Here is a 13,914-nt window from a genome sequence, read left to right as displayed (position 1 = left end):
TGTGTGTGTATATATGTGTGTACATTGAGATGTATAGGTATGTATATTTGCGTGTGTGGATGTGTATGTATATACATGTGTATGTGGGTGGGTTGGGCCATTCTGTCATCTGTTTCCTTGTGCTACCTTGCTAATGCAGGAGACAGCAACAAAGCAAAATAAATCAGTAAATAGAATATATATATATATTTATACCGGGGTTGACATGCTGTCAGTGGACTGAACCAGGGCATGTGAAACATCTGAGGCAAACCATGGATAGGTCTGCGGGGCCTGAATGTGGATCAGGAGCTGTGGTTTCAGTGCATTATACATAACAGCTAGAGACTGAGTGTGAATGAATGTGGCCTTTTTTTGTCTGAGTTCCTGGTGCTATCTCACTGAAGCAGTGGGTAGCGATGGTTTTTCCTGTGGGGTGGAGTAGCACCAGAAATTGATGAAGGGAAGCAAGTATGAATATGTACTTGTGTATATATGTATATGTCTATGTATGTATGTGTGTACGTATGGGCATTTATGTATATATATGTGTATTTGAGTGGATGGGCCATTCTTCGTTTGTTCTCTGGCACTACCTTGCTGACACAGGAAACAGTGATTAAGTATAATAAATTATAAATATAATCTTTAAGTGTATAATACTTTTTGATACATTGTGGTTGGCAACACTGATAATTCTTTTTGTATCTGAGGTTTTCTGGCTCCCACCTTTTACCACACTCCCAAGAATTGGCAGATTAGACAAATCCAAATTATATGTCATTCAGGGTCCCCTACACACTTTATTTCCTCTGCTTACTTGTGCCCAACAAACCTGCTGGAGAGCAGATATAAAATTTTGAACATCAATATATGGTCCATGGTGATCTCTGCACCAGCATCATTGTGTTTGTGTGTGTGTGTACTAGTCAAAAATAGACTGGAAAAAATTAGCATGTCACAAAATTACTTACCGATAGCTCGTAGCATAGAGCCAAATCCACCTTTTCCCCCAAGGAGCCTGAGAGTAGCCACAACAGTTGCATCTTCAGGTACTGGTGATGAAGGGGAGAGGATATGACCACTGGACTGCAAAACAACATCTGAAACTTGCCCCTGTGAACACCAACAGATAATGGAATATATATGTCTTGATGGTTGAAAAGCCTTTTCTCTCCTGTGTGGAGTCTGCAAGCAAAATGAGATACCACCTCATTTAGTGTGGAAACCCAGTTTCCAACACCCTTCATGGTGAAGGTTTGTGGAGGCTTTCAGAAAACAGGAAATGATGTTAGTGGAAAGAGGGCAGTAAAAAAAAAGTGAGCTTGGAAAAGATGTGTGTGAAGATATACCAGAGAAGATGGAGTGTAGAGTAAATGAAGTTAACAGAGTAGGTGTGGAATGTAAGGTATCTTGGGAAGCACTCCAACCATGTGCGAGAGAAATGTGTGACATTCTGAAAATGGAAGGACTGGTAAGGAAAGATAGTGAGTGGTGAGATGGGCATTTTAAGTTGCCAGTGAAAGGTAAACAGAGATGTGTATGGCAATAATTGCAATGAAGGAGTGCAAGTAATTGGGAAGTATATAAGAGAAAGGGGCAGGACATTTACTTATCTATATCTCTGACATAAGTTCCCTCCAGGAACCCCCATCAAGAGGGTGGCCATGGCAAGAGAGTCTCCACTTATCTCCGTCCTTATCATGACTGCCTCACATACATCATTCCATGCATTCTTCCACCATTTTTCTGCTTCCAGAAATTTTCCACCCTATTTCCCCACGTCACAGGTGGCGTTCCTATCACACCAATCCCTTTCATCGTACTTTCATACACTCTCCTTGTGAACTCCCCATCTTGCATTCTTTCCACATGCCTGAACTACCTAAAAGTATTGTTTCACCAACTCTCCCACTCAGCAATTCATTCCCTTTGCCATACCAAATCTCTCAAACACCCTCTTATTTCTCTCTTCATTCCATCTAGTTATACTGTATGCTCCTCTCAAATAGCTCATCTCTACAGCATGGATTCTTGCCCTTTATGACATATTCCATGTTCTTGGTTTGGCTGCATAGGTCAGGGTGAGGAGAACTAAGCTGTCCTTCAATCCTTTCTTCACATCCATACTTACACCTCTAGCCTTCATTATTCTGTTAAGGGACCCAATGACTCTTCTACCCTGTACTGCTTTTCCCCTTATCTCTCCCTCCATGTCACCAAACTTACCTAAAACAACATGCAAATACTTAAATTTTTAAAGCCTTTCTCCCTCCATATCTATAGCACAATTTAGCAAACTTTCTTCTCTCACTCTATAGTGCTTTGCAAAAATCTGTATCTTTTCAAACCATTACTTTACTTTTACTTACATTTACCTTTAATTGCCCATGTTTAGACATCATAAAACACACACTTACAACCTTCTGTAACTTCTCTTCACTCTCAACAAACAACACAGTATCATCTGCAAACAAACTTGCCACATGCCACCATACCTCACCACCACACTCCATCTCTGCACCCACTTTCCCTAATTTTACTTTCATCTCTCTAAACACTCCATCCATATATATGTTAAAAAGCCATGGTGACATCACATAGCCCTGACTCATGCCTGCATGTATACCAAAACTTTTGCTCAACTCTCCATTCACTCTTACATATGCATTTGTTCCTCTTTAGAAGACTTTCGTGCTATCCAACAGTTGCCTTCCTGTTCCACATTTCCTTCAAAAATCCCATAAAGTATTCCACTTGACTCTGTCATACACTCTCTCTAATTCCATAAAAGCTGCATACAGCTACTCACCTTTTGCTAGATACTTTTCCACAGTCTTTTCACAGCAAAAACCTGATCCATACATCCCCTCCCTTGCTTAAAACCCTTTGTTCTTCATTTATTCTGCATTCAGTCACTTCCCTCACTCTATCAATCAAATCTCTTACAAACAATTTTACTAGTATACTCAAGACATTTTATTATGCTTGATCACCATTTTTTGCATTAGCGAGGTAGCACCAGAAAACAGCCAAAGGACACATCCACTCACATACACATTTGTGTACATATATGCACCTATATATGCATCCCAGGAATACTCAACAAACTTATGCCTCTGTTGTTTAAACACTAACTTTTATCCCCTTTGCCTTTGTACAATTGCATTATGCATGCATTCCGCTAATCCTCAGGCACTTCACCATGGTCCATACATACTGTGAATATTCTTAGCAACCAATCAATAACACAGTCACTCCCTCTTTAAATGAATTACACTGCAGTACAATCCAAACCTGCCTCACTAAGGCAGGAAATGATGAACATGTATGAGAAACATTACACCTAAGTGGCACTGGCTTAGTCGTAAAGTTGTTTCCACAGTCAACTGCCATATGCTGAGTGCTGTTTCTTGCACTCCCTTTACATGGAAATAAAGGCAGTGTGTATTTCCTCATGCATTTTGCAATCATGTTCCAAGACACAGAGGTACTATAAAGAATTATCATTGTTCAGGTTTTAGCACTTAATTACTGTGTATTTGAATATAATCACTGCCAGTAAGCATACACACTTCCATGGAATAACTTGCATAAAATACATATTTCCTGAGATGCATTTTCCTTATCATGTTTCAGAACTTCAAAATGTATTACTTCTGATAATGGCTTTAGACATAGGCACTTTGAAAAAAAATTTATGCCCAGTATTTACATTTATGTACAGTTCTCTTTCTATATGCAGTACACTTATTGACATACCTTCCCAGCCACCTGGAATGAGGGAGAAATGACATGCAAACTTCATCCTGGATGATGCCAAGGTGAAGTGACTCAAATTATGGTGTTGGAAATTCAAATTGTCACAGTAAGACATATAGTGAATAATGCATTTCAAATGATGATCATTAGCAATTTAAGGGTTATTACAGTACTTTGTTTTCCACTCTTGGAAGTTTTTAATTTCATGATATATTTGTTCATTCTTTCTGTGTTACAAAACATAAATCATCATACGTCATTCTCATCTTTCAGCAATGCACACTTCAATTTTTTTGTCTTTCTTGATAGTTCATGTGATCCATTTCCTTAACTTTACCTCATCTCTTATTAACAGAGCATTTTACACATGGGACAGACTTTGCTGAAACTAATATTGTTTCAGCAACTGCTTTCTTAACTTTGTCAGAATTCTGCCTTAAAGAAGAATACTGTAGCTTCAATTGTAGCTTTGTGCTATACTGGCGGAATGCTCCCCTTGCTCAAGCTTCTTACTCATTGTTAACTTTTCTTCTAACATGAAAATTTTATTCTTTTTTAATTAGGCATCTGCTGGTTACAAATAGAGCATTTAGCTCCTGTGATGCTAAATGTAAAGATTGCAGCACATATTATGACAGCTCCAAATTCAGCAAAGTTTTGCTCTCTCTGAGAACCATTTGGTGACTAAGCAGCAGGCCAGCATTACTACCCAGCATGCCCAGCTATGAGTGGCATGCAATTTGAGTTAATAAATAAGCAATACAACCAAGAATCTTACCAGAGCACTTATGGATTTTGTTTTTTAAATTTTATTATTTTTTTATTATTTTGCTTTGTCGATGTCTCCCGCGTTAGTGAGATAGCGCAAGGAAACAGACGAAAGAATGGCCCAACCCACCCACATACACATGTATATACATACATGTCCACACACGCAAATATACATACCTATACATCTCAACGTATACATATATGTACACACACAGACATATACATATATACACATGTACATAATTCATACTGTCTGCCTTTATTCATACTCATCGCCACCTCGCCACACATGAAATAACAACCCCCTCCCCCTCGTGTGCGAGGTAGCACCAGGAAAAGACAACAAAGGCCACATTCATTCACACTCAGTCTCTAGCTGTCATGTAATAATGCACCAAAACCACAGCTCCCTTTCCACATCCAGGCCCCACAGAACTTTCCATGGTTTACCCCAGACGCTTCACATGCCCTGGTTCAATCCATTGACAGCACGTCGACCCCGGTATACCACATCATTCCAATTCACTCTATTCCTTGCACGCCTTTCACCCTCCTGCATGTTCAAGCCCCGATCACTCAAAAGCTTTTTCACTCCATCTTTCCTCCTCCAATTTGGTCTCCCACTTCTCCTCGTTCCCTCCACCTCCGACACATATATCCTCTTGGTCAATCTTTCCTCACTCATTCTCTCCATGTGACCAAACCATTTCAAAACACCCTCTTCTGCTTTCTCAACCACACTCTTTTTATTACCACACATCTCTCTTACCCTATTATTACTTACTCGATCAAACCACCTCACACCACATATTGTCCTCAGACATCTCATTTCCAGCACATCCACCCTCCTCCGCACAACTCTATCCATAGCCCACGCCTCGCAACCATGTAATTATCATTGTTGGAACCACTATTCCTTCAAACATACCCACTTTTGCTTTCCGAGATAATGTTCTTGACTTCGACACATTCTTCAGTGCTCCCAGAATTTTCGCCCCCTCCCCCACCCTATGATTCACTTCCACTTCCATGGTTCCGTCCGCTGCCAAATTCAGTCCCAGATATCTAAAACACTACACTTCCTCCAGTTTTTCTCCATTTAAACTTACCTCCCAATTGACTTGACCCTCAACCCTACTGTACCTAATAACCTTGCTCTTATTCACATTTACTCTCAACTTTCTTCTTTCACACACTTTACCAAACTCAGTCACCAGCTTCTGCAGTTTCTCACCCGAATCAGCCACCAGCGCTGTATCATCAGCGAACAACAACTGACACTTCCCAAGCTCTCTCATCCACAACAGCCTGCATACTTGCCCCTCTTTCCAAAACTCTTGCATTTACCTCCCTAACAACTCCATCCATAAACAAATTAAACAACCATGGAGACATCACACACCCCTGCCGCAAACCTACATTCACTGAGAACCAATCACTTTCCTCTCTTCCTACACGTACACATGCCTTACATCCTCGATAAAAACTTTTCACTGCTTCTAACAACTTGCCTCCCACACCATATATTCTTAATACCTTCCACAGAGCATCTCTATCAACTCTACCATATGCCTTCTCCAGATCCATAAATGCTACATACAAATCCATTTGCTTTTCTAAGTATTTCTCACATACATTCCTCAAAGCAAACACCTGATCCACACATCCTCTACCACTTCTGAAACCACACTGCTCTTCCCAATCTGATGCTCTGTACCTGCCTTCACCCTCTCAACCAATACCCTCCCATATAATTTACCAGGAATACTCAACAAACTTATACCTCTGTAATTTGAGCACTCACTCTTATCCCCTTTGCCTTTGTACAATGGCACTATGCAAGCATTCCGCCAATCCTCAGGCACCTCACCATGAATCATACATACATTAAATAACCTTACTAACCAGTCAACAATACAGTCACCCCCTTTTTTAATAAATTCCACTGCAATACCATCCAAACCCGCTGCCTTGCCGGCTTTCATCTTCCGCAAAGCTTTTACTACCTCTTCTCTGTTTACCAAATCATCCTTCCTAACCCTCTCACTTTGCTCACCACCTCGACCAAAACACCCTATATCTGCCACTCTATCATCAAACACATTCAACAAAACCTTCAAAATACTCACTCCATCTCCTTCTCACATCACCACTACTTGTTATCACCTCCCCATTAGCCCCCTTCACTGAAGTTCCCATTTATTCCCTTGTCTTACGCACTTTATTTACCTCCTTCCAAAACATCTTTTTATCCTCCCTAAAATTTAATGATACTCTCTCACCCCAACTCTCATTTGCCCTCTTTTTCACCTCTTGCACCTTTCTCTTGACCTCCTGCCTCTTTCTTTTATACATCTACCACTCATTTGCATTATTTCCCTGCAAAAATCGTCCAAATGCCTCTCTCTTCTCTTTCACTAATAATCTTACTTCTTCATCCCACCACTCACTACCCTTTCTAATCTGCCCTCCTCCCACGCTTCTCCTGCCACAAGCATCTTTTGCGCAAGCCATCACTGCTCCCCTAAATACATCCCATTCCTTCCCCACTCCCCTTAGCTCCTTTGTTCTCACCTTTTTCTATTCTGTACTCAGTCTCTCTTGGAACTTCCTCACACAAGTCTCCTTCCCAAGCTCACTTACTCTCACCACTCTCTTCACCCCAACATTTTCTCTTCTTTTCTGAAAACCTCTACAAATCTTCACCTTCGCCTCCACAAGATAATGATCAGACATCCCTCCCTGGATTGAATCAAGGCATGTGGGGCATCTGGGGTGGGCCATGGAAAGTTCTGTGGGGCCTGGATGTGGAAAGGGAGCTGTGATTTCGGGCATTATTGCATGACAGCTAGAGACTGAGAGTGAACGAATGGGGCCTTTGTTGTCTTTTCCTAGCGCTACCTTGCACACATGAGGGGGGAGGGGGATGTTATTCCATGTGTGGCGAGGTGGCGATGGGAATGAATAAAGGCAGACAGTGTGAATTGTGTGCATGTGTATATATGTATGTGTCTGTGTGTGTATATATATGTGTACATTGAGATGTATGGGTATGTATATTTGCATGTGTGGACGTGTATGTATATACATGTGTATGGGGGTGGGTTGGGCCATTTCTTTCGTCTGTTTCCTTGCGCTGCCTTGCAAACGCGGGAGACAGCGAAAGCAAAATAAATAAAATAAAATCCCTCCAGTTGCACCTCTCCGCACATTAACATCCAAAAGTCTCTCTTTCGCATGCCTATCAATTAACACATAATCCAATAACGCTCTCTGGCCATCTCTCCTACTTACATACTTATACTTATGTATATCTCTCTTTTTTAAACCAGGTATTCCCAATCACCAGTCCTTTTTCAGCACATAAATCTGCAAGCTCTTCACCATTTCCATTTACAACACTGAACACCCCATATATATCAATTATTCCCTCAACTTCCACGTTCAAACACTTGTCCCTCATGATCTTTCTTCTCATGCACACCAATAATCACCCATCTCTCTCCATCAACTTTCAGTTTTACCCATATCAATCTAGAGTTAACTTTCTTACACTATCATATACTCCCACCACTCCTGTTTCAGGAGTAGTGCTACTCCTTCCCTTGCTCTTGTCCTCTCACTAACTCCTGACTTTACTCCCAAGACATGCAAGACATACAAAGTGTGAATGTGAAACCATGCAGCTTGATTCTGCACATATGGGGGCTGGGTGTAAAGGTAGTTAACAACAAGAACCTAAAATTCATAGTCCATGCTGTGGATATAGAACCAAATAGTACTGGAATTTCTGGCAAAGTTTAACAAGAAGGTAAGCACACATAAATTATTTCCTTAAGGATATAATTACCAAATACAAATATGGAAGGGCTCCTGAAGTTTCGGGAGCTGCTGCTTTTTGTGTTTTGTATCGGACATATGGCCCATCTCAGCAAATTCAGAAAGAACCTTCACCAACCATGTACTGAATTTTTTCTTCTCTTTGCTTTAAGCCAAAGGTGTCTTCTTTACCCCCTTAACAGACTAAACCCTGAATTTCCACAATTAAAAAACAAAAAATGTCTATCCCATGTGGAATACCCACCTGCATACTTGCATTCCTAATCTGTGTTTACAACAAGTGCTAAATAACGTGCTATGTTTTCCAAATGATGTATGATTTATACTGCATATAGCTTACTTTTTTTTAATAAAGAGGGAACTTTTCTGAATGTGAAAATTTTAGTTACCTGGAAGAAGTAAACCCATATTAGTCTGAGGTATCAGAATTCTGCTGTAGTACTATGCATGGGGAAGAACAGGTGTCACTTGGACCTAAAAGAATTCTCCTTCCCATTAGTTAAAATCCTGTCGTCCGTTTGACATTACATATTTTTTCTTTACTAGTACCACTAGCATATTAAGGTGTTTGAAGCATTAAGATTAAACAGAGACCTCAAATGTTTATGATAACAAAGCATGCAAAAAGAGCTTTCCTAACCTCTTTCTGGATCAAAGCTTCTAAAATTGTCCTTCCTGTCATATCTTTCCCTTTGATACACCATGATCGTCGATGACCAGACACATGTGACTCCAGGAGTATCATTGTGGCTGCTGTATCAAAACCTGTAAGGAGAATATTACAAGATAACCATGGAAGCAGAAGTGAGTCACAGGGTAGGGGAGGGGGCGAAGGTTCTGGGAGCAGAGCGTTGAGGAATGTGTGGAAGGCGAGAACGTTATCTCGGAGAGCAAAAATGGGTATGTTTGAAGGAAAAGTGGTCCCAACAATGTTATATGATTGCAAGGCATGGGCTATAGATAAGGTTATGTGGAGGAGGGTGGATGTGTTGGAAATAAAATGTATGAGGACAATATATGGTTTGAGGTGGTTTGATCGAGTAAGTAATGAAAGGGTAAGAGATGTGTGGTAAAAGAGTGTGGTTGAGAGAGCAGAAGAGGGTGTTTTGAAATGGTTTGGTCTCATGGAGAGAATGAGTGAGGAAAGATTGACAAAGAGGATATATGTGTCAGAGGTAGAGGGAACGAGGAGAAGCGCGAGACCAAATTGGAGGTGGAAGGATGGAGTGAAAAGAATTTTGAGCGATCAGGACCTGACCATACAGGAGGGTGAAAGGCGTGCAAGGAACAGAGTGAATTGGAACAATGTGGTATACCAGGGTCGACGCGCTGTCAATGGATTGAACCAGGGCATGTGAAGCGTCTGGGATAAACCATGGAAAGTTTTGTGGGGCCAGGATGTGGAAAGGGAGCTGTGGTTTCGGTGCATTACACATGATAGCTTGAGACTGAGTGTGAACGAATGTGGCCTGCTTTCTCTTTTCCTAGTGTTACCTTACGGTGTGTGTGTGTGTGTGTGTGTGTGTGTGTGTGTGTGTGTGTGGGGTGGGGGGGGGGGGGTGCTATTTCGTGTGTGGCAGGGAGGCGACAGAAATGGATGAAGGCAGCAAGTATGAATATGCACACGTGTATGTATGTATATGTATATGTATGTATACGTTGTGTGGGCATTTATGTATATACATGTGTATGTGGTTGGGTTGGGCCATTCTTTCATCTGTTTCTTGTACTACCTCGCAAATGCAGGAGACAGCAATAAAGTAATATATTAAAAAATGTGTACATAAGTATGCGTATGTGGGTAAGAAAGATGGTCAAGGAGCATTATTGGATTACATACTATGTAACTGATAGGCATGTAAGAGAGACTTTTGGATGTGAATGTGTTGGGAGGGGCTGCTGGGGGATATCTGATTTCAAGGGTGACCCACTAGCTGTACACCTCCTCATCAAACTTGATTTTTGCTCCTGAGAGTTGGCTGCTTATGTGCCCCTACCACTAGCTAGACTATGCAATACCGGCCATTAGTAACTCAAGGGTGGGCCATTATGATAAGTGTTTCTGTACACCTAGAAGGTTTGGAACTCTCTACCCTATAGTGACTTTCCCAGTAACTATGACCTAGCACATTTTAAAAGACAGGTTTATATGTCCTTCAGTTTTCATAAATACTTCCCCTTGTCTATTCCCTTCCCCTAACAAGGTTTATATGTCCTTCAGTTTTCATAAATACTTTCCTTTGTCTGTTCTTTTCCCCTAACATTAACCTTTCTCTTTTTCAATAAGGCCCAGCCTTAATGTGGACTCCTGCCCATGACTGGAGCCTCCAATGTAGAAAAAAAAATCTTTGTATATTCCCTAAAGTGTACTGACACTTGCTCGCCCCAACTCTCATGTGCCATCTTTTTCAGCCCGTGCACCTTCTTTTTGATCTCTTGCCACTTTCTCTTATATCTCTCCCAGTCAGTTGCATCCTTCACAAGCAACTTAACTTCTTCATCCCATCACTTAATTCCCTTTCTAATCTGCCCATGTCCTGCCTACACATGCCACATGCATCTCTTTCACAGGTTAGTAATGCTTCCTTAAATATTTCCATTTCTCACACACTACCCAAGCTTTGTTTACTCTAACCTTTTCCCATTCTACACTCAATCTTTCTTGGTATATCTTCACACGTCTGTTTTCCAAGCTTACTTACTCTCCAGTCTCTTCTCACTCATAATGTTTCCTCTTTTCTAAAAGCCTCTATAAAATCTTCACACCTTCCTCCACAAAGTCAAGATCAGATATCCCCCAGCAGCCCCTCCCAACACATTCACATCCAAAAGTCTCTCTTACATGCCTATCAGTAACATAGTATGTAATCCAATAATGCTCCTTGACCATCTTTCTTACTCACATACGCATACTTATGTACACATTTTTTAATATATTACTTTATTGCTGTCTCCTGCGTTTGCGAAGGTAGTGCAAGAAACAGATGAAAGAATGGCCCAACCCAACCACATACACATGTATATACATAAATGCCCACACAACGTATACATACATATACATATACATACATACACGTGTGCATATTCATACTTGCTGCCTTCATCCATTTCTGTCGCCTCCCTGCCACACACGAAATAGTACGAAATGGCCCACCCTTGAGTTACCAATGGCCGGTATTGCATAGTCTAGCTAGTGGTAGGGGCACATAAGCAGCCAACTCTCAGGAGCAAAAATCTAAGTTTGAGGAGGAGGTGTACAGCTAGTGGGTCAAGCTTTGAAGTTACCTGGGAGAGTTGATAAGTTGGACTGCTTTTGACTCAACTCTGTCAAGTAAGGCTGCAGAGATGGAACAACCTCAGATGTGACAGCAGTACTCCACACAAGGACAGATCAATCCATAGTACAAACGGAGCAACCATTTGGAAGATAAGAAATTTTGACATCTAAACATGACTTTCAGTTTCTCAGGGACAGACTTGACTATTTTTGTAATGTTAGGTTTACAAGATATGACTGGATGGTACAGTAATACCAAGTATGTTTACTGAGTTCAGAAGTGTAACTACAGAAATGTTGAGGGAGAGAAGAAATCTGTGAGGAGCTTTCAGTAGAGAGATGGGTAAAAACTGGGTATTGAAGCCATTAGGCATAATCAAATTCTGCCTTCCACATTAACATATGTCCAAATCTGAGTTTATTGAAGATGTTGTGTTGAGACAAGATGTAGATCAAGCCCAGTATCTTCATTTATGGTAGCTGTATCATAGGCATGAAGGGTCTTGCAATATAATAAAATGGTGGTAGTAGTGTTGTAATGATGGGTGTTGTCTAGAATGTGAGGAGGGAGAGTAGGAGTTATGTTTCTCTGGGGAGTGTGGTTTCTGATGACAGTATGTCTGATGGGTTAAAGTTTAAGACAGAGTTGGGAGGCCAGTTGTTTTGTGCTTGCCGGGTGAGGGGTTCTGTGAATACAGGTCACTGAAGTGTAAGGATTGTAGTAAAAAATGGGAAGGACAAAGATCATGAAATAACGTAAACATCTGAAGTAATGGATATATGTGAAACATGGTGTATTAAAAGCATGACCACCAATACACACTGTGCATGAGGAGGCGACACTACCACATGGAGATATATTAACACCAGGCTGTTTTTAGTACTGACCACCATCTTCGCAATACACTCCCAGAGTAAGTTTTATATTTCCCTGGTTAAGGCAAGTACCACTGATTTTTCCTGAATTATTATTCAATGTTGATTTTTCTTTCATTCATTACATGAGAAATAAATTAACTTTAATTTACTGTATAGCTATGTATGATGAATTAACTTTAATTTACTGTATAGCTATGTATGATGTCTATCATTGTTTGGAAGACCAATCTGGTGAGAGCACTAGGACAAAATATTTATTATTGCTTTGATTTGCTTCAATTTGTTTTTTATTATGAAACGATTGTTCTACAAGCTCATTTCATAGACAAATTGTATGGTGTACTGAGTTAATCTGGTGAATTTAGGTACATTTCGGCTGATTTAGTCTTATTTCCGGATTTCGTGGCCCCAGGAAATCTCAGCTCCTTGATATTTCTGGGTACGGTTGATTTTTAAGCGCCCCACAAACTTTTACTTAATTTACCTCAACGTTTACTCTGATCGTAATAGCCCTTCCAACCATCGTCTGATTTATAACCATTGGATTAGTGTCTATACCTCATCAGCATCCTTCTAAACCACTGCCATGAGTTTAAAAATATAAGAACATGCTTTTCTTTATAAAGTTATTACTACAGAACCCATACATATAAAAGCTTTCTTGCTTAGAATAAGTTAAAAGCTCAGAACAAAGCATAAAGTTATTACTACAGAACCCATACATATAAAAGCTTTCTTGCTTAGAATAAGTTAAAAGCTCAGAACAAAGCAAGTTCTTTAAGTACCCTTACCTTCCGTTATCAATGTTCACGATATATGGTGCAAGACACTGTCCTTTCTTAGCTCATAGGTCCCTCTTCAATGTTCCTAAACTTTCTACAGATCCTCAGGCAGTGTTGTAATGTTATCAACTAGTTGTGGGAACTTTTTATAGTAGAAAATATTAAAAATGCATGTTAAAATTCTTGACACAGGAAATATACTACCTTCCTACAAGCCTACTCTACTGTTTATGTTTACAAAATAACCACAACGTCGAGGACAGTTATTAATTCCAGGTTACAAAACCGTAAATTGATTCTTAAGGCATTGGAAATTAAAGCATTTTCTTTTTTCCATTCGTGTTCGCAATATATTTTTTTTCGTATTACTCTGTGTTTTAATAGTATTTATTACATTTTAATCTTTTCTGTGTAAATAATTTTGAAATGAAGAGTAGTTAAATATATAATGGCATGTTATCTCTAAACCAATATTGTGAACATAAACAAATGAAACGATACTCAATGGTCAATCCTTTGAGGCTGAGTTGATTTTATTAAGATACATAAACAGAAGCAGAGAAGATGGTAAATCAGAGTTGGAGTATCAGTAAAGTTCAGGGAGAATGAGGACATTCTTTAAAA

At 40.1% G+C, this 13,914-nt stretch overlaps 1 protein-coding gene and 1 long non-coding RNA gene across 2 annotated transcripts in view; one reads left to right on the top strand and one right to left on the bottom strand.

The window, feature by feature from the left end:
* Window positions 1–13,545, bottom strand: part of LOC139755972 (splicing regulator SDE2) — an 87,265-nt gene extending 73,720 nt beyond the window's left edge. The window contains exons 1-3 of the mRNA XM_071674818.1: window positions 13,300–13,545; window positions 8,993–9,117; window positions 954–1,095 (exon numbers count right to left, since the gene is read on the bottom strand). Coding sequence (XP_071530919.1) covers window positions 954–1,095; window positions 8,993–9,097 — 247 coding nt within the window. The 5' untranslated portion in view covers window positions 9,098–9,117; window positions 13,300–13,545. The remainder of the gene's footprint in view (window positions 1–953; window positions 1,096–8,992; window positions 9,118–13,299) is intronic.
* Window positions 1–13,914, top strand: part of LOC139755973 (uncharacterized) — a 166,339-nt gene that overhangs the window by 59,993 nt on the left and 92,432 nt on the right. The gene's annotated exons all lie outside the window — the stretch shown is intronic.

This window comes from Panulirus ornatus, chromosome 20 (genome assembly GCF_036320965.1).
Source record: "Panulirus ornatus isolate Po-2019 chromosome 20, ASM3632096v1, whole genome shotgun sequence".
Classification (NCBI taxonomy): domain Eukaryota; kingdom Metazoa; phylum Arthropoda; class Malacostraca; order Decapoda; family Palinuridae; genus Panulirus; species Panulirus ornatus.
Note: the sequence above shows the minus strand (reverse complement) of the source record. Positions and strands in the feature narration are given on the sequence as shown.